Here is a 20,636-nt window from a genome sequence, read left to right on the forward strand (position 1 = left end):
GGCAGCATTCTGAGGTCCCAGTCACACATCTCACCATTCATTTCTCCATTTCTAGCAAGAACTCCAGAAGCATCAGGAAAAGATAGGAGAGCAGATGCGGGCAGATAAACAGCAGGCAGAGGTAGGACAGCTGCCGCTCGGAGTCTGGGGACCTTTCTGAGCATTGAGTGGCCGCTGTATTTGGGTGACCCAAAGTTTCCGGGATCTCAAAGTGTAATTCAGCTCTCTGGCTGTGTGACATATTTCAAATTACTTGTGTTGTAGGAGAGCTTCCAGAAAATCAGGGAGATGGTGAAAGCTCATTACCAGAAGATGCATAAGCTCCTGGTGCAGGACATGCAAAGGACTTTGCATAAGATGGACATGGCTCACTCTCAGTTCTCAGTTCTGAACTCAGCCCTGCTCTCCCAATTCCATGAGAGACAACAGGAGGCTGAGCAGCTGCTGAGCTCTGTCCAGGTGGCACTTAATAAAACTGAGGACCTCAACTTCATGAAGGTGCCTGCATCGGGTCACTCAGATGCCACATGGGTCTTCAGGCTGTCACGTTGTCTGATATATTTTTTCCCTAATTTTGTAGGACACAGCAGAAGTGAAAATATTGCTGAACAGGTAAGTGGCTTAAACCTTTTTAGGTTTGCTTTCATGCTACATTAACGTGAATCGTCATGCTCTGTGAAATGTTTGTGATACTCCTTAGATCAGAGGTCTACACAACCGGGAATCCCCCCTCTTCCCAATAAGGGATACTTTAAGGTAAGATGGTTTCTTAAAAAGATCTCAGAGAAGAAGAGCCTACAGGAGCTCCTTTGGGTAAGAATAGAGCGGCAAGGTCCTGGTCTCTCATTCCCCCATCATCTGCTCTTCCTGCCTCCCTCTCCCTCCAGGGCCTCCTAACACATCTATGAAAGTCCCCGATAATTCGGTACTGTCACAGTCCAGATTGGGACTCACTAGAGCCATGAAGTGAAAGAGGTCCACGGCTTTTCCAGATAACAGCTGTGACCCATCCTGTTTGGGGCCTTCTCCATTCCCAGGCTAAACTCCACCTGCAGGACAAGGTCCATCTTCCGGCCAATCTCTGCACCTAGGCCCGGGTCTCCACCATGTGCAACTTCTGACCGTGGACCTCTGTCTGCCTGTCGACCCACTTTCCACCTCTGTCCAAGCTCCGGCCCTGGACCCAACTCTCACACTTGTCCAAGCTCTGTCCATGGACTTAGCAGCAGGCATCACATAAAAGTACAATCACAGTTATATAATTATACATTGTAACTAACACATAACTTTTTTTTACTTAATTTATATGTAAAACAATTTGTTCACATTAAAAGAATCACCGCGTTTAATATCAAACAAGTTAGCGTTGCAGATAGCTGTAACATAGCAGTTAGCTTTGCTCTTACCGAAAAACATGAATCCACATATATATTCCGTGGTAATGTCAGTGTTTATAAAAGCTGTATCATACAATAATACTGACCAATTGTTTGGTATAAAGAAAGAAAACCTAATATTTTATTGCTGTTTTACTTAACCAACTGCTCTGTTCTTTCCAGAAAAAAGAAGCCCTACGCACATGCCGCATACTCCCCGCGCATTAATCTAATTGGGTGAATTACTCCAAGCGTATAAATCAAAAGTAATAAGAAGCTAACCCCAGAAAACTCCGCAACTACTGATAGTTTGCCGGCACTGGCCAGTCTCAGGGTCCGTGGCCACCCCCCTCTCGCTGATCACATGCCCAAGAAAAGCAGTCTCCCGCCAGATCCGTCCCCTGCATGCACGAGCAGATTGTCCAAGTACACCACGCAGCTCGAGCAAGGAATTCCTGTTAAGACCCTCTCCATCAGTCATTTGAACATAGCCGGCGCATTACAAAGTCCAAACGGCATATAGCGGAATTGCCATAGTCCCTGCCAGATCATAAACGCTGTTTTTGCCTTGACCTCCGAAGCTAGCTCCACCTGCCAGTAACCGTTCCACAAATCAAGCGAGCTGATTTGGTAAGAGTCTTTGCGTGTGGCCTCGTTCAACTACGGATAATCCATACAGAAGCACCACGTCCTGTCCTTTTTCACTAGGACCACCGGGGTGGACCATGGGCTATTGGAGGGCTCAATCACCCCAGCGTCTGGCATTTCCCGAATTTTCTGCTCCGCCAGCTCGTGCTTAGCTAGTGGAAAGTGTCTCGGTCACAGCCGGACAGGTGGCGCGGATCCAGTGTCAATGTGGTGCTGAACTAGACTAGTGTGCATACAGTCTTTCTTGTCCACAGCAAAAATATCAGAGAACTGGTTTAGTAGCTTGCGCACTCTCTGTGCTTGATCGCTACAAAGTCCCTCGCAACTCCGTGCACACAACTGTTCCAGGTTGTCTCTGTACTAGCACCTCCCCCGGCTAGCCGCCTGTACCGGGAGCCCTCACAGTCACGCGCTCTGCAGTGGCAGTACCCCAAACCGATAGCGCACGCAGCCGCTTGTAGTGTCAATGACCGCACCCAATTCACGCAGTATATCCAGCCCCAGAATACATTGGAGATAGTTCCCAACAGGAAAGAATGTTTAATTTTTGACTCACCCAGCATGACAGTCACTGATCTCTGATACTACATCAACGCGCCCTCCCCCATGACTATAGTAATTCACCATTCCTCTGCATCGCATCACTGTCCTTTATTAATTCGGCTCGGATAAGCGACAAGGTCGATCCTGTGTTGACCAAAGCCTGGCAGGCAATACCATTCAGTTCCCAACACAAATGCAGTCTGCAGCTACAGCCAAAGCATCCAACTCGTGAATATAATCCACAAGGGGGAAGAACAGAAGTATTAGCGGGTGGCATCTTCCCCTCGATGCCACCTCACTCTGGTTTAATGGCTGCTCAGGCACCTTGTCCAACGGAGATGGAGCTGGGCAGTAGCACGCAATGTGTCCGACCTCCTTGCAGCGGAAACAACGCCTCGCCACTCTTCGCGTGTCGCTCTCTGCTCTGGGCCGCCGCGAAGTCTCTGCTGCTCTGCATACTCGGTCATCATCGCTGTCGATCTCCAGTCCCGCCTGTTGAAATTTTGGGCTTTCACCAGTCGCAGGCCGTCCCTTCCCCAGTACAGCTTCTGTATGCTTGGCTAGCTCCAGCGCTTCTAGCAGCGTGCTAGGCCCAGCGAGCTGAACATGTTTGCGTAGTCGCTCTGGATGTAGCCAGCACGTCCTGTTGCAAGTCTTTGAGGAAAAGATTCAGATGTACGTAATGCTTTGATTCCTCTGTAAGCAGGACATGGGTCACTAGACCACAGATGGTGTGTCACATGTTCACAGATTTGTCTAACAACTTCCCTCAGAGCCCTGACAGGTGTCCTCTTCAGTTCCCGGTACAGACTGGAGTTTCCAGCAAGTCGTACGCTGCAACTCCTCTCGATAATATCCAGGGTGCCCTTTGAGATGAAACCCCTCCTTTTGGGAACACAGGCAACACCAACACAACCCTTGGCAGCCTTCAGGGTCTTATCACGGAAAATCTCCAACATCACATTAGTCGGTAGTCGCACCCAAGTCTGCAAGTTCCTCACACAAACTCATCAGAAACAGCTTGATCTTGGAATCTGGCTAAGTCTAGTCTCATTCTCCTAATAGGAGACTACTGGATTTAAGCTGAACCTTCAGAGTAGCAGCATCAAGTCTGTGGTCAGAATTCACAAACTGGACAATTCTGTAGTCCCTGAAATTCTGAACATGGACCCACAGATGTGACTGCATGGCCGACAGTGGACTCATACCGGCGACTTTCTGATTATGGGCACATTACGCTTAGCCTACTGAGCCACACACTACTACTGTTTACTACTTATTCATGGTGTTTTCAAAATACGTATATTCATATTTTCTTCAGAATACTGCTGGTGAAGTACCTGGTTTATAGTTCTTGTTCAAACTATTTTAGTCTAGGGTCCAAACGTCCAAATGTGCAGAGTGATTGGATTGGCTGACTGTTGAATACTGACCCCTTCTGGTCAGTAACAAGTAATTTCTGCAAATGAGTTGAAACATACATAACTAGGCCATGCAACAAAATAATATTTAAACAACTTTAAACAAAACAGCTGAAGTGCAAATGATAAATAATCTTTTTTAGATTGGGTAAGACCGAATCCAAATAATGCAGTATTGTGCAGTATTTACTGACATCCTAAACTCAACTATTAATTGAGAACACTCAAATATTTCTTTTCTTTGAGAGAACATTCTTAAATTTCACATAATACTACACTTTTAATATGTGATTTTAAATGTTGCTTCTTCTAAGAATTTGATCAATAATAGACAATTTCTTTCTGGAAAGCCGTTATTAAATTGAAAAACACTCTCAACCAAAGCAGGCTTTGTGAATGATGCAGGCTTTGATCATGCACTTTATATTGTGGGAGTCAGTACTGGCTTAGGGTATAAAAAAATCCTATTTTGTGTTGTCAGCACTTGAATTAGTTTTAAAGTACTTTCATTCTGGTTGTATGGGGGGGGTGACATTGCTGCATCTATTTCAGTTCAAAACCTGGATATAAGTTTCTCTCTTTACCTAACTCTGTTTGCTACTGTTGATAAACTAGCTAGTTAATTTGCTGCCACACTAAATAATGCAAGAAATACATATTGAATCGCAAAAATAAAAAGTATATAAATAGTGTAATGACCGCAATTAGGCAATACGATGGATTATTGAAGAACAGAACACTAATGAACATTTTGCAGCCCCCAAAATTTGCAGCTCGACTCAATTCGAACATTTATCCACAGAATATATTGCCCATTTACAACAAGAAAAGGCGAGCATGACGAAATTAAAAACTCTCATGTAGCAGTTGGACCTCCAAGCGGAAGGGGGCATCAAAGAGTATTGCAGCGTTACATAAAATCTATTACGATGCTGTTGTGTCTTGAATATTTCGATGGTTGAACTTACTGAAGGCAGAACAAAATTCACCCTTTAACTGGTCTTTGCTTTGTCTCTAAACACCATGTCTTACAACTACGTGGTTACCGCACAGAAACCCACGGCCGTGAATGCCTGCATTACTGGTAATTCGTTTGTTTTTTAAGAAGACGTCACGTTGAGATTTGGGGTTATTAGCTAGGCAGATCCTGTTTCCTCAAGAGTACTGCGCGGGTTATTTCAGGCTGTACAAGGGCCTTGCATTGTTTCACATGGAATTGATACCAGCAGCTTTGTGTTTTTTTATTTTATTGAACCCACTAATTAAAGATAGCGTTTCTGTAAAATCGCGGTTACTGGGTTTCTTTATTTATTTATTTATTTGTTTGTTTATTATCCTTGATATCGTGCTTTTGCATATGGCGCACATTCAGCCACTTATCTGTCGGTGGTGAAACTGCAAGCTGCGTTCGCCGTCAGTTTATTTTCATTTTGCTTGCATTTTAGCATATGCAGAACGTGGTGATAACTTAATGTCTTGCCACCTTATGCAGACTACGTTTTATTTAGGAGTTGTTTCGTTTCTGCTCACTTACATTGACAGGCTTTTGCAAATACGTTAATGTGTGTAATATTAAAGAGTGACGTTCAAAAGCTCTGTGCATGCATAGTCAGAATTGTTAAGTTTGAACTCGATAAGAGAGTGTTCAGTGTCATTGATTATCCTCGCAGTCACATTGAGACGAGGCAGTTCACATTAAGCACGGTGATTTGAAAAAGTCTGGGAATCCTACTGAAGATGCTTGCAGTTTTTATCCCTTTTTAACTGCATTTTTTTTCTTTTTGATTAATTGGGTTAAGTGCCACCTGGGACTTGAACTAGAAGCTATTGGGTTGCAAGTCAGATTTCCTTGGCACTGCATTCTGTCCCATTTTTTTATTTGGCACAATTCTGAAGTTGAATCTGAAACCTGTTTAATACAGTTAATTTGTCATCACGGGCGGCATGGTGGTGCAGTGGTTAGCACTGTCGCCTCACACCTCAAGGACCCGGGTTCGAGTCTCCGCCTGGGTCACATGTGTGTAGAGTTTGCATGTTCTCCCTCTGTCGTCGTGGGGTTTCCTCCAGGTACTCCGGTTTCCCTCCACAGTCCGAAAACATGCTGAGGCTAATTGGAGTTCCTAAATTGCCCATAGGTGTGAATGGTGTGTGAGTGTGCCTTGCGATGGACTGGCCTCCCATCCCAGGTTGTTCCCTGCCTTGTGCCCATTGCTTCCAGGATAGGCTCCGGACCCCCCACAACCCAGTAGGATAAGCAGTTTGGAAAATGGATGGATGGAATTTGTCATTCAAGATGTCGCACTGGTCTCAGCAGATAATGAGTGTCTGGTGGCAGTTTCAAGTGCAGTTGTGCAAAATAGGCTGTTTCTTTGAAATTGGTGTACCACTGGTGTACTATTTCACTGTATAATTATTGCACTTTTAAATTTGACACATACCGGCTGTGTTGGACTTAGACTTGGCTTAGCAGCTCCCGTTGATGTAGGATTCACTGATTTGAATCGGTGCACTGACATAAAAGTTCAAAATGTGATTGCCCAATTTTAAGAAAAAAGTGTGCACTGGATACAGTTCGGGACTCGGGATGCATCGTTTCTAACATCTTTACATTCATAAAATCCGATTTATTAATACATAATGCTTGTTGAATTGCAGTACTGGAGACACAAATATGTGAAGTAAAAATGGCACTTTTTTGGTTAATTTATCATTTTCTCTCTAAAAAAGAACCAAACTGTACCATATTGTGTAGCATCATATTCTTTTGCATCAAATTGTATTGTGTTGAATCACATTGCTTTGAATTGTATGAATTGCATCACATTGGGGGGAACCGTATAGTTTTGCATTAGTAGTTGCTTCATATGTATCAGACTGTTGGCAGTGTATCTAGATCTGTATCGCATTGGCCTCTGAGTCCCAAACAGCTTGGCGTCAAGCAGTCGTCCTTTGCATTGCACGTCTGTCACCGTAATCATGTTTAGAGATATTCACAAGTACTAAATAAACACTTTTAAAAATGAGATGTTACTTAATATTATTACAATGCATAATAGACATCCATTACTTATACTTTCTTTATCTTGTATCTCAAAATACCAACGGTTCTAACAACTGCTTGACTCTAAAACTTTCCATCCGAATGATAAACACTAATCAACAGGACCTCACAAGATCGTATTTAGTTACAGGTACACAACCCACACGTAAAAATTAATGCAGACCAGTTTCTTAATGTTGGAATGTTTAAGCGCCTATAAAAAAGTTTTAACCCATATTAAAAATGGACATCATAGCTGTCCTTCAGCCATGTTTGACCTCGTTTGATATTGTCAGTATTGTGCGGTAGCACAACTTGCATACAGGTTTGCAGATATCCTGTGTTTTACCATCTTTCATTTGGCACAAAGTATTTCCAGACGCCAGTTCAGCCGTGCCATTTATCGATTAAGCACAATGGTGAAAGTTCTGATACTTCTGGATTAGTTATCTCCTTGTGCAAGACAGTAGTTAGTGTAGGCGTTTGCAGTGACCTCAGTGGTCAGAGCGGACCGGAAGTGCACACAGTAGAATTGATACCATGAAAAATGATTGTTAAAACAGTTTTATACATGATAGAATCAATACTTTAAGTACTTCCTTTAAAGGTATGTGATCCCTGTCCCCTCCCTCCAGGGCATTTCACGTCCGCTGAGGATTTGAATTTGCTGATTGCCAAGAACACGCGGCTGGAGATCTATGTGGTGACTGCAGAAGGACTGCGGCCCGTAAAGGAAGTGGGCATGTACGGCAAGATCGCTGTCATGGAGCTCTTCAGGCCAAAGGTGAGGTGTGGAGCTGGCTGGGAGGGCAAGTAGGAAGATCTCAAAACTCACCGTCGAGAAGGCCCTCAACTTGTACAGTTGCATTGTGCAGTGCTCCTCTTTAGCACATTGTCAGACTTTGAGGGCAATGACTGTGTGTGCAGGGCGAGAGTAAGGATCTGCTGTTTATCCTGACGGCCAAGTACAACGCCTGCATCCTGGAGTACAAGCAGACTGGAGAGAGCATTGACATCATCACCAGGGCCCACGGCAATGTCCAGGTACTCACGGGACCAAGCTTGCATTAAAAAAATTGCGTATGTGCATGTACTGGCTACGCTTGGTCACCTTGTTCCATCAGGCTGCAGCAGCATCATTTTAATACCTCACCATGCATTTTAGAGGGAAACCCAAGGGGTAATGCACGTCACATGTTTATGACGTGTTTTCAGAGCATGACGGTAGGGTGTATAGCACTGTATGTCTGGGTTTTGTATGTACTCTGCTGGGGATAGGGGTCACCCCCACAGCAATCCTGGATGAATGTATATTGACCAGTGAAGCCGCCTTACCTGTGATTTATAGTCTTATATAGTCTTACCTGTGATTTATAGGCTTATAGTTAGTGATGAGGAACTGGCTATAATTCAGGTCTAAAACTTGACGCTCCAAGGAATACAGGTGTTACTGCTGCGACTTGCTGGCTTATGGTGCTTGTTTGTGTTGCTAGGATCGCATCGGACGGCCTTCAGAGACGGGCATCATCGGTATCGTGGACCCGGAGTGTCGCATGATCGGCTTGCGGCTCTATGATGGACTGTTCAAGGTCATCCCCCTAGACCGGGAGAACCGCGAACTGAAAGCCTTCAACATACGGCTGGAGGAGCTGCAGGTCATCGACGTGCACTTCCTGTACGGCTGTCAGGTCCCCACTGTCTGTTTCATCTACCAGGTAGGTACTGAGGGTGGGTCTCTGGGACTCTGTTACTTTTGTGGAGGTATATGAATGGAAGAGCCCTTAGACCTTTGGGGTCCCATGTGTGTTGCTGGGCAGTAAGAGTGCGTGGATGCAAAAGGTTTAGCCTCTGAATATGTCGCGCTACAGGACCCCCAGGGACGTCACGTGAAGACTTATGAGGTGTCGCTGCGGGAAAAGGAGTTCAACAAAGGGCCCTGGAAGCAGGAGAATGTGGAGGCTGAAGCCTCTATGGTCATTCCAGGTGAGGAGGGAGAGGAGTGTGAGGTGGTGGCTTTGGCCTTACTCTGCTTTTCTTTTCTTTCTGGATATTTTAGAAGCATAATGTAACGCAGAAATGTTTCCATTGGAATCCGAAGTTTAGTCGTGATGAGTTTCGTATTTGCAGTCTACACTTCTTGATGTTCCACACCTCTTAAATAAATCCCACCTGGTTCTGCATCTTTTCATTTGTTAGCGGCCCTTCTGCAGTGATTTGTGTGTCGATATGTGTTCGTTTGTGTTCCAGTCCCAGAGCCATTTGGAGGCGCGATAATCATCGGCCAAGAGTCCATCACCTACCACAATGGAGACAAATACCTGGCCATAGCTCCTCCCACCATCAAGGTAAGAGCCGTCTGCTTTCCCCGCCTGCCATTTGGTGCTTTCCTCTTGAGAGGAAGGAGCCGGATCAGTGTTGAAGTAAAGGGGTCTCTGAGAGACCAGGTCACAACAATGGTGGTCTCCCTGCAGCAAAGCACTATTGTGTGTCACAACCGTGTGGACCCCAATGGCTCCCGATACCTCCTGGGAGACATGGAGGGCCGACTCTTCATGCTGCTGCTGGAGAAGGAGGAGCTGATGGATGGGGCGGTGGTACTGAAGGACCTGCGGGTGGAGCTACTGGGAGAGGTGGGTGTTGGGTGGGGGGGGGATTGGATATAAAAAGTTTAAGGGAAGTTGAGATGAAATAAGCAACATCTGGGTAGACTGAGCACTCAGGTGGTCAAGGTGCAGTTAGGCAGTATCGTTGCTTCATTCTGTGACCCAGTCATCGAAGGATTTGTATAAGGGTGCTCTTCTTAAAGGTGTTCACATGCATTATTAAAGGGGTGGCGTTTCCTTAATGCATTGCCATACTGATTAATTGTGTGGGGGGCGGGGTGTTTTGTTTGGGGGTTGCGAGTTTTATGTGACCTGAACGCTCCGCTCCTCTGTCCCTAGACTTCCATTGCCGAATGCCTCACATACTTGGACAATGGAGTGGTTTTCGTTGGCTCTCGTCTTGGGGACTCCCAGCTTGTGAAGGTTGGTTTACTGTGTTAATTTGTGAATTTATGGATAATCCTTCAGCAGCACTGCAGCTTTTATTTGTATATCTTAGTCTATGATTAAAATATTGATAATGCAGTGGTGTAATGTTGTGATGATATATCTAATTGCGGAGTATTCATTTTTATTTAATTCTGTCCTAAAGTCATTTGTGTGCGGATTTTCGGATGGGTCTCGTGACGGCGTGGTGCTGTTTTTCCTGTGTGCTGCTCAGCCTGCATCCGGCTTTGTTTCCGGGTAACGCATTCTTAAGGCATTCTGTTGTTTTCCCAGCTGAACGTGGACAGTAACGATCAAGGCTCCTACGTGGCGGTGATGGAGACCTTTACGAATCTGGGGCCCATCGTGGACATGTGTGTGGTGGATCTTGAGAGACAGGGCCAGGGACAGGTGAGGTTTGGCCACGGGAGGGGTGTAGCTACCAAGAGGAGCGGTTGATGCTGTGTTCCAGTGTTTTCCCCAGAGATCCTAACATTGTCGTCTGAGCTGTTTTTTCTCGTACGATAACCACAGAAGATACCTTCGCTGTCTCCTTAAAAGCAACCTTTAAAGATGAAATGCAGCGTAACGCAGAACAATTTGCCATAGTTTAGCTGTGACATGCCGTCAAATTCTGTGTGTATGTTGCTGGACTGCCGTGAGCACGCTCACGCTAACTGATGCTAAACGAGATTTAATCTCAGACTGTGCAAAGCTGAGAGTTTTGGCACAGTGTCACGGAGACGGCTTGCGTCTCTTCGACGCCGCCCAGCCCTGCTCACTCAGCCGCACGCACTCATTCCCCCATAGTTGGTCACATGCTCTGGGGCGTTCAAGGAGGGATCTCTGAGGATCATCCGCAACGGCATCGGGATCCACGAGCACGCCAGCATCGACTTGCCAGGGATCAAGGGTCAGTAGCAGCCTGCCCGTGTGCCAGTGCTGTGCGCCTCACATCCTCCGCTCACCACCTGTTCGTTCCTCAGTTGCTTAATTTGATGTGGCTCCCTTGTTATTTCTTACCAATTCCCTATACAGTGTCCCATTTAAAACATTATATAAGGAGTGCGATCACGTTGAATGGTGCCACCGGGTTTTTTCAAAGTCTTTTGCATGCCGGTTGCACATATTATACATTTCTTGCATCAGTGGCTTAATCTGGCATGAACACCTATTGGCATTTTTAGGTAAAAAAAAAAAAAACTGGCTGAACAAAATGCTAATTTGTGTGTGTATGTAATTATACAAAGCATTTAATCTAGCCCGGCTGTCCAAGGTGTCCCCCCCCCCCCCAAGAAAATCTTTCTGTTCTCATGGTCACGTTAGCAGAGCAGGAGCTTTTATCTCGCATAAAGGAGAGAGTTCAAATCATAGCTGGGGGAGTGAAGTCGACATTTTACTGATCGGTCACAGTGGAGTGTATTAATGCGAGAAATACAAGTAAATTTTGTTAGACGAGCGAACTTCACGAATACTGTGTGCACTGATTTTCTGACGTCTTCTGTGGCGTTTTGGGTGGACTGCATAGGAACATTACGTTTCCCACATGGGACTCGGACAGGCCGGCAGAATAGCTGACACCAGAGATTTTGCCCACCCATGTGGTTCTCATAGCATTTTGTAGGAAGATATTTTGAACACAGACTGTCTGCACCTTTTCTTTAATAGCTTTTTAAATAAGTGGGGCTGTGAAACTCTCCTCTCCGTCATGCGCACTCTTGGTGGGCGGGCAGCCCGTTAGGTCCCGCTGAGCTCTGTCTCTGTGCTGAGACTCTGTCTTTCTCAGGGTTGTGGCCGCTGCGCTCCGTCGCTGGCCGGGAGACAGATGACATGCTGGTGCTCTCCTTTGTCGGCCAGACCAGGTGAGAATGTCCAAGTTCAGTCCCACCGTCCGATGCAGTCCTTACAAGCCGGTTGTGTTGTACTGCACTGACCTCCAAAATTAAATGTGACTGGATAGTTACCCTCTAATAAACTCAAGTCACATTTCCAGGTGCATGGTTTTGGTTGGGTGCACGCCCCCAGTGCATCATGGGTCTGTCAACAAACAAGGGCAGTATCCTGAAATAGAATGCCCTAAATCTCAACACATTTGGATAACAAAAATAGTGGTGAGAGTGTCCCATAGAAGCAAAGATTTAAATAGCAAATTCTAGAAGCAATGCTTATTCTTCATTTTAAAGCATAAGCAAACCTTTTAAACCCAGTGTCTTGTATACAATTCATTGAGGCTGCTATATTTTCCATTTAAATAGAGGTCATAGACTCAAACACTCGAGGGATATCCATCGGCCAGGCATACGTAACGCTATGGCGGTAATTGAAACGATCCTGAAGCTGAAGCCGAATTATTTGCTCGTTAAGCTATCGCTAACGACCTGGTAAAGGGCAAGGCGGCTGTGAGAGACCCCAGCCAGCAGGCACTTATTCTCCCAGCGCTATCTGGGGATACGTGCGAGGGCTGAAGTCTCGGTGTTAATGAGCCTATGGAGGGGTGCAGGTCTGCTCTAAATGCCAGAGGCTTCACTTCTGTATGCATACATGGAGAATGATATGACAGTCCAAATGAGGAATTCTGAAATGGCGCCAGATGTGGGGAGAATGAGTATTTATGCTAAATGTAAATACTCATTTAGAATGAGTAATCATGTGACGGTGTTTCTTTCCAAACAAGCCTTTGATTAGGCTGTCGAGCATGTTTGGAAACGGTCTGTGTTAATGACACTGTAGGGTGCCACTGTGTAGTAATCCCAGCTGTTAATGGGTCTCTGCAGGGTCCTGATGTTGAGTGGGGAGGAAGTGGAGGAGACCGAGCTTCCTGGGTTTGTGGACAACCAGCAGACCTTCTACTGTGGGAACGTGGCTCACCAGCAGCTCATCCAGGTAACCTTAAAGCCCATCGGTAACCAGACTGACACTCTCTTCATACTTAAACACGTTGTTGATGGTGTATGTGTTTCTGTGCCTGAATGTGAAAGACGGTGCTGTGTACCTTGACAGATCACATCGGGCTCAGTGAGGCTGGTGCTACAGAACACCAAGGCTCTGGTAAGCGAGTGGAAGGAACCACAGGGCAGGAACATCAGCGTGGCTGCCTGCAACTCCACCCAGGTGGTCCTGGCCGTGGGCCGCGTGCTCTACTACCTGGAGATCCACTCTGGAGAGCTCAAGCAGATCAGGTGCTTGCCGTGAAAATTCCAGACTGGGATCTGTCAGTGGGAGTAACTAGAGTCACTGTGGCCTAAATACCATTCGAACTCCCAAACCTACTACTGTACACTGCCCTCTAAAGGCAAAACACAGTAACTGCATATTTTATCCAAATTGATTTATGACCAAAATCGGTCTCTTAGGCTTGGTTTTATCTCATGGCATATCTTAGTTCAGCAATGCTCATTTTTGAAGAAAACACTATTGTTTACCTACCTACTACACATACAGATGCAAAGAGTCAAACTCCGAAGCCCTTTCTCTGTTTGTGTCAGTGTAGTTACCGCGTTTTGACTTTGGAGGGCAGTATAGTCTATGACTGCCTCTGAGAGAATTGAACACACCATCAGCAGAGCCAGAGGGTTCGTGTGTGCGTGTACATGTGATCTAGCTGCGCCAGTGGCCACTTACTGTTTCGCATTGATCTGTCCAAAGCCAGAACTGCAGAAACTCATCTGTAGAATCTCTTCCATCTCTGTCAAGAGATTTCTCCCTCAAAAAAAGAGAATGTTGTTCACTGAATGTATTCTGAGAAGATTATAATCAGTGTTTCCCCTCAGTATCTTGAGATTTGCCCTCTCTACACACAGCTACTAACAGCTTGCATGTCCTTCGTCTCTTTCACAGCTCCACGGAGATGGAGCACGAGGTAGCCTGCCTGGATATCACGCCCCTGGGGGAGGGAGCGGACTCGCCCCTCTGTGCCGTGGGGCTCTGGACCGACATCTCGGCCCGTATTCTCAAGCTACCCAACTTCACGACCCTGCACAAGGAGATGCTGGGTGGAGGTGAGTGTCGTGGCCCGTGATTCCCTTCCAACCACCCCTCCATGGATGATGCAGGACCGAACCTTTTACAATAGATATAGCTTGCATGCCGAGCCGGATGGGATGTGCTGATAGTGTTGGTGCCTCCTGGCTTTTCTTGACTCAATTTGTGTCGCATTATTCTGTCATTTGCATTTTTTAATGTGGTCTTATGGCGTTTCAGCTGTAGTTGCATTTTAATAGGAATCAAATAACAGGCAGCATTTTAATACTAAAGTCTTTTTAGTGCTCAGCCGTAAAGGTTAACATCTTACTGAGTTCTCTGTATTCCCCTGCCCTTTGAGACTCTTAATGTCCCGCTGTCCCTGTGCTGCAGAGATCATCCCTCGCTCCATCCTGCTGACCACGTTTGAGGGCTGCCACTACCTGCTGTGCGCACTGGGCGATGGAGCGCTCTTCTACTTCGGCCTGGATCTCCAGACAGGTCGGATGTGGCACCCCCGCTGCCACCTGTTCGGCGTGTCACCGTGGCGACGGGGCCCGCGGCTCAATTAGTGTGTGTTTCCGTACAGGTGTCCTCAGCGAGCGTAAGAAGGTGACCCTCGGCACGCAGCCCACCGTCCTGCGTACCTTCCGATCCCTCTCCACCTCCAACGTGTTTGCCTGCTCCGACCGGCCCACTGTCATTTACTCCAGCAACCACAAACTGGTCTTCTCCAATGTCAACCTCAAGGAGGTCAATTACATGTGTCCCCTCAACTCTGAGGGCTACCCTGACAGGTACCCATTGTCTGCCTCTCGGTGCTCACTCTTCTGGGGACCATAGACCATAGTCGTCCTCGGACAGGAAATGCATATGGTTTTCAGACCTGCCCGCCACCGCAGACACTTTTCCAATACCGCAGTAATTCAGAAAATAAGTGGTACCTTTTTCAAAGTTTACTGCCACATTGCATGGTTACATTTCTGGAGCTTTTCATTCTGAGACAAATTGCACCAAAACTGAAGCAACACTGGATAGTGGAAGCACATGACAGCCAATGATGCAGATCTGGTGAACCGTATTGCATTGAGACAAGTCACACAAATTTGGACTTTTAAGAGACTTTTTGGAGAGGAGGAGTGGGTTCGTGGGGGAGCTCGTGACTGTTCTGGTTGTCTTTGTGGGGCGGACTAGGGATTAGATGGAGCAAGGGGTGATGGGGCCCATCTGGAATATACAGTATCTTCAATCCGACAACATCTAGGTTTATCTATTCAGTGTCTGTGGTCGTCCTTCTCAAATTTGTACCTTTTACTTATTCGGTATTCTTTATGGTACAGCTTTATAATCTGTATTATGTTTATACCACCAAATTCATTCTCATTCACTAGCATGTCTCTTGGTCCCTCTGGTAATAGGTCTGGTAGACTATGTGTCACTGGCCTGATTTTGAGTTTTGCTCTCTTCCTGCTCCTGTGTCATACAGAGTCACGCTTCTTGTGACCATGCCGTGCTGTTGCGCTCTTTCTCACTGACCCCTCTGCCGCGATGTGTGACAACTGCTGTCTCCCTTTTTGGCAGCCTGGCGCTTGCCAATAACAGCACATTGACCATCGGCACCATCGATGAGATCCAGAAGCTGCACATCCGCACCGTGCCCCTTTACGAATCCCCCAGGTGAGGCTGGTGGGCAGGAGCTCTGCAGCTGTGCCTTGAGGACTCCCAGGGAAGGGATTTAAAAGGCTGGCTATCTGCAGTTTTTCCATGGCTGCCTTTGATGTGCTTTTTCTTGCGGCCAGATGGACACATCCTGAAGCTGGGGGTCTTCCCCTCCAAACTATACTGCACTGCCTTACACATACACAAGAAAAGCACAGTTTTCTTGATCTGTACTCATTTACCTTACTGGGCTTTTTCACATGTATCCCTGTGTATGTTTGTTTTCATATGTTCATGTAGAATAAGTGAGTATAAACCTGTGTGAACGTTCCTCCCGCAGGAGGATCTGCTACCAGGAGGTGTCCCAGTGTTTCGGAGTGCTGTCCAGCAGGGTTGAGATGCAGGATGCCAGTGGGGCCACCTCTCCCGTCCGGCCCAGTGCCAGCACCCAGGTTCCACCTACACACTCGTCCTTCTAGCCAAGTCTTGAATAGCCCAGTCGTCCTGACTCTAGCCTTCTCTTAGCATGCTTCCTCTCTGCTAACACCTCACATTCTGTGTCCTCTTGCTCCCCCACACCACCCCCCCAGGCACTGTCCAGCAGCGTCAGCTCCAGCAAGCTCTTCCCCAGCAGCACCTCCCCCCATGAGACCTCCTTCGGGGAGGAGGTGGAGGTGCACAGCCTGCTGGTGGTGGACCAGCACACATTTGAGGGTAAATCTGATCACTTAAGACCAGAAACCCACTACCCTGGTATCTTGTAATGGAGTTGTTAATCTATGGATGTGCTGTGTTCAGTGCGGCAACCCCAACACTTTTGCTTGCCTCTTTCCACCAGTCCTCCATGCCCACCAGTTCCTACAGAGTGAATATGCCCTGAGCATGGTGTCCTGTCGCTTGGGCAAAGACCCTGCTGTCTACTTTGTCGTCGGCACGGCGATGGTGTACCCTGAGGAGGCGGAGCCTAAGCAGGGACGCATAATTGTGTTCCACTACACTGATGGTGAGGAGATTAATTTTACCTGCTCTGCCATTGGTCATTTTTGTTTCTACTTTCTGTTTCTAACACGATATCAGTAGGTTGTTACAGTTCTTTCTAAAGGCATTTTCATGTTACTTGAAGAGAAAATAATTGTATGTGTTTCTGCTGTATTTTTTGGTGAAATGTCTTTATTTAAATAGAAATCTTCCACATTACCCACCACACAACTCAAGCTTTATTTCACAAAACATTTGATGGTGGTTTTAATTTGTGGTGCACTGTCATATCATATGCATGAAAGCTTTGATACAGTAAGAACAATTGGATCCTAATACATTTGGTACATGCTGATTGGATCCTCATACATTTGGTACATGCTGATTGGATCCTCATACATTTGGTACATGCTGACTGTCCACAAGGGTTCATCGGACAGGTTGTCTTTGTGGGAGTTGTCAGATACGCCTGTGTTTATTAGGATTGCATCCCATGCCTCTAGTGTTGTGTAGCTGCCGCTGTTGGTCTATACTGATTACTGACGGTCTGTAGTGATTGTGCCTCACCGCTAACAGGGAAGCTGCAAACGGTGGCCGAGAAGGAAGTAAAGGGAGCAGTCTACTCTATGGTGGAGTTTAACGGCAAACTTCTGGCCAGTATCAACAGCACGGTGAGTCTCGGAGACTCTGCTTCGGTTAAATGCTGCCTTGTCTCTCTAACCAGCAAAGTCTGGAGATCATGCGGCATCCCAGGCATTTATTAACCCAGTCCTCAGGGCTCCTCAGATACATTTTTGCTCCCTCCCTGCACACCTGAACCAAACAATCAAGAACCCTGCATATCTGGTACAGGTGTTTTGGGAGCTGGGAAGGAACAAAAATGTGGACGTTCTGATGGCCTCCATGGATCGGGTTGAGAAACCTTGTCCAAAATGAACCAGCAAGTTAAGGGCATGTGTAATGCAAGGTGCAGCGAGCGCGGCGATGTGTCACCAGACCATACATCAGACACATTGGAGAGCGTGTGCCCTCCCCAGGTGCGGCTGTACGAGTGGACAGCTGAGAAGGAGCTGAGGACGGAGTGCAATCACTACAACAACATCATGGCGCTCTACCTGAAGACCAAGGGTGACTTCATCCTGGTGGGTGACCTCATGAGGTCCGTGCTGCTGCTGGCATACAAACCCATGGAGGGGAACTTCGAGGAAGTAAGTGGACCGGGCAGAAGGACAGAGCACATCGGTCCATACAAGTGGTTGTATGTGATTGGTTTAGAGGTTCTGATTAGTTTCTCTGAAGAGGGACCAAGCAACGGTGGTCTAATCATAGACTCAGACACAACATGAATAGGGTTAAGTGTCAAAGAAAGTAGATATGGCATTGAAATCAGCAAACATCAGTTCAGTCAAAGGGATGTCTGGCCTTAAGGGTTAGTTCAGGCTATTTATAATCCCATATGCTATGATCTCGGTACTCCTGCTGTATGGAGTTTGGCTGTTTTAAACGCTTCTGATTTGTGTAGATATGCTGTGTATGGTCTGTTACACACTAGCGATGCCCATTTAGCCTTCATAATGGCTAACACTCTCCCTCCTCCTGTCAGATTGCCAGGGACTTCAACCCGAACTGGATGAGTGCCATTGAGATTTTGGACGATGATAACTTCCTAGGGGCGGAAAATGCCTTCAACCTCTTTGTGTGTCAGAAAGACAGGTATTGTCTTATCTTTAATCAAAGCACTTTGTCACCCACAGTGACTCGAGCCATATGTACACGAGCTCAACTTTTTGATCTCTCAGTGCAAAATAATAAAAGTATTAAAATGAAAATCTCTGAAAGTTAACAAGTGCAATAGTGTTTTAGTAAAATTCTAGACATTCTGCTGTAATTTATGCTTTGCAAGCGTGGATCACATTCCCCCCCCCCCTCCAACCCCCCAAACATAGTGCTGCAACCACAGATGAGGAGCGTCAGCATCTGCAGGAAGTTGGGGTTTTCCACCTCGGGGAGTTTGTCAACGTATTCTGCCACGGCTCCCTGGTCTTGCAGAACTTGGGCGAGAGCTCCACCCCCACCCAGGGGTCCGTGTTGTTTGGAACCGTTAACGGCATGATTGGTGAGGCCACACTCAGCATCTGGCAGGCAGTATTCTGTGGCATGCATGCACTTGATTGACTCACTGGATGGTTAATTGGAGATACTGTTAGAGCATGGAAAAGGTACAGCCAATGAAAAGTGTACAGTGCCTGTTCCACCCCCATTTCTGTCCAATTGATGATAGTTTTGTTCCAGGCTTGGTCACTTCTCTGTCAGAGGGTTGGTACAGTCTGCTGATGGACCTGCAGAACCGGCTGAACAAAGTTATTAAGAGCGTTGGCAAGATTGAGCATAGCTTATATCCTTTCTACAAAAAATGTATGTGTACGAGAGCGGCTTCAGTCACCTTGGTATGCGTCCTGTTTTTCCACTGCACTGTCTCTAACAGTCTTTGTTTTGGGCCAGATATTTGACAAAGTATGTTGGGAACCCCATTACATACTGGGTTGTCAGAATTCCTGTCCGTCACTGGTGGTATAGCCTGCGGCAGACTTTGTCCTTTCCTTGACGAGCTGTACTTGGAGGTCCTTCCACACAGAGCGGAAGACTGAGCAAGCCACCGGCTTTATTGATGGAGACCTGATTGAGAGCTTCCTGGACCTGGGCCGAGCCAAAATGCAGGAAGTGGTTAGCACCCTACAGGTGAAACTTTTTTTGACGTGTGCTGTGATAGGGGAGGTGAAAAGTTACAGGGTGTCTACTGCTCTCACTTTGCATGTAGCTCTTTCCCCATTTATAGCTACTCAGGATTATCTACACGAGTGTCTGTTCCATTCGCAGCCTCATTCCTCACTAATTGCTACTGGGCTTCTGGCCTTTGCTCCCAATAGACTTTGTGTCTTAACCTTCATCTTGGCAGGATGTCATGTGTGCAGATCTGGCTCATCTCTCTGACAGTTAAAAACGGCTGCAAAGAATAAGTGAAAAGGTTTCCTCTAGTGTGACTGCGTCGCACGGGAAACTGGTTTGTCGAGACGGGCTGGGGGGTCCTGCACTGTTGCCCTGCTTTGTCGCATTTTGGGACTCGGTGGTTTCTGCACTTCTGTACGTGATTCGTTGAGTGAAGGAGACCTGAGCGTGGCGTCCATGTGCTTTTTAGATCGATGACGGCAGCGGGATGAAGCGGGAGGCTACGGTAGACGAGGTCATCAAGATCGTGGAGGAACTGACCAGGATTCATTAGCCACGCCCCTGACGTTCAGGTGGCAGCCTGTAAATAACTATAAATAGACTACAATTAAGAAAGATACAGTGGCCCGGCTTTCCCCAGACTGACCAGGCGTTCTCTCCCATCGGCACAGCACCGTGAAGACTACATGATTGCCAGTGAGATGGAGCAAAGGTTGTGTAAAGTGAGGCCATATTCTGTGAACACAGCAGAATCTTTTGTGTCGTCAGTTTGGTGGGGAAAAAAAAGGGTGTGGAAAGGGTGGGGGCGTTGGCTGTGAGTGTGTGATTCCTAGTGCTTTGTGTTTGTGCAGAATTTTGTTTTAATAAAGTTTACCTGCTGTATTGTGTCGTCGTCCTGTGTGTACACAACTCTTAATTGAAAGCCCATGGTACACCTGTTGTAAGTGCTGTGTTTATGAAAGGCACATTCCGTTAAAAATAGTAAACTATTTTGTATGAAGTGCACATTTACACAGTATTGAAATCATAAGTATATAGCCTCTAGTGCATTGCACTGTTTTTTTTTTTTAAATAGTAATATTACATCAACAATGCATAATGCCTATAAGTAAATTATTTTTTGTTAAACTGTACAGTTTATTATAGTGTAATGTCAATAAAATGTTTTCTTGGGAAGGTTACTGTGTAGGAATGATTGAATGACACTGCATAACAATACGTGCCCAGCTACCAGCAAGCTCTGGTATTTTTGTTC

At 46.4% G+C, this 20,636-nt stretch overlaps 1 protein-coding gene and 1 long non-coding RNA gene across 2 annotated transcripts; both read left to right on the plus strand.

The window, feature by feature from the left end:
• The first annotated feature begins 424 nt into the window (after positions 1-424).
• LOC125751501 (uncharacterized) lies at positions 425-746 on the plus strand. Its single transcript, XR_007400646.1, has 3 exons — positions 425-498; positions 581-612; positions 701-746. It is a non-coding gene; the product is annotated as an uncharacterized LOC125751501 (long non-coding RNA).
• Positions 747-4,916: 4,170 nt separating this feature from the next.
• On the plus strand, positions 4,917-20,263 carry ddb1 (damage-specific DNA binding protein 1). Its single transcript, XM_049030377.1, has 27 exons — positions 4,917-5,072; positions 7,664-7,812; positions 7,956-8,072; positions 8,522-8,743; positions 8,897-9,011; positions 9,276-9,373; positions 9,500-9,658; positions 9,971-10,054; positions 10,352-10,468; positions 10,868-10,970; positions 11,844-11,919; positions 12,832-12,940; positions 13,058-13,236; positions 13,895-14,055; positions 14,411-14,518; positions 14,607-14,814; positions 15,599-15,694; positions 16,017-16,128; positions 16,267-16,390; positions 16,515-16,679; positions 17,231-17,325; positions 17,692-17,862; positions 18,258-18,367; positions 18,601-18,770; positions 18,947-19,049; positions 19,270-19,393; positions 19,851-20,263. Exons 1-27 carry the CDS (start codon positions 5,012-5,014, stop codon positions 19,932-19,934), a joined length of 3,420 nt encoding a protein of 1,139 aa, XP_048886334.1. The 5' UTR covers positions 4,917-5,011; the 3' UTR covers positions 19,935-20,263.
• Positions 20,264-20,636: the final 373 nt, after the last annotated feature.

The sequence above is a fragment of the Brienomyrus brachyistius genome, chromosome 11 (genome assembly GCF_023856365.1).
Source record: "Brienomyrus brachyistius isolate T26 chromosome 11, BBRACH_0.4, whole genome shotgun sequence".
NCBI classification, from domain to species: Eukaryota; Metazoa; Chordata; class Actinopteri; order Osteoglossiformes; family Mormyridae; genus Brienomyrus; species Brienomyrus brachyistius.

What these genes read in the sequence shown, in the direction of transcription:
- ddb1 (XM_049030377.1), top strand. Translation starts at nt 5,012, where the DNA reads ATGTCTTACAACTACGTGGTTACCGCACAGAAACCCACGGCCGTGAAT. An exon ending in GGACCAGCACACATTTGAGG is followed by an intron (nt 16,391 to 16,514) that starts GTAAATCTGATC and finishes TCTTTCCACCAG; the next exon opens with TCCTCCATGCCCACCAGTTC. An exon ending in GGCAAGATTGAGCATAGCTT is followed by an intron (nt 19,050 to 19,269) that starts ATATCCTTTCTA and finishes GACGAGCTGTAC; the next exon opens with TTGGAGGTCCTTCCACACAG.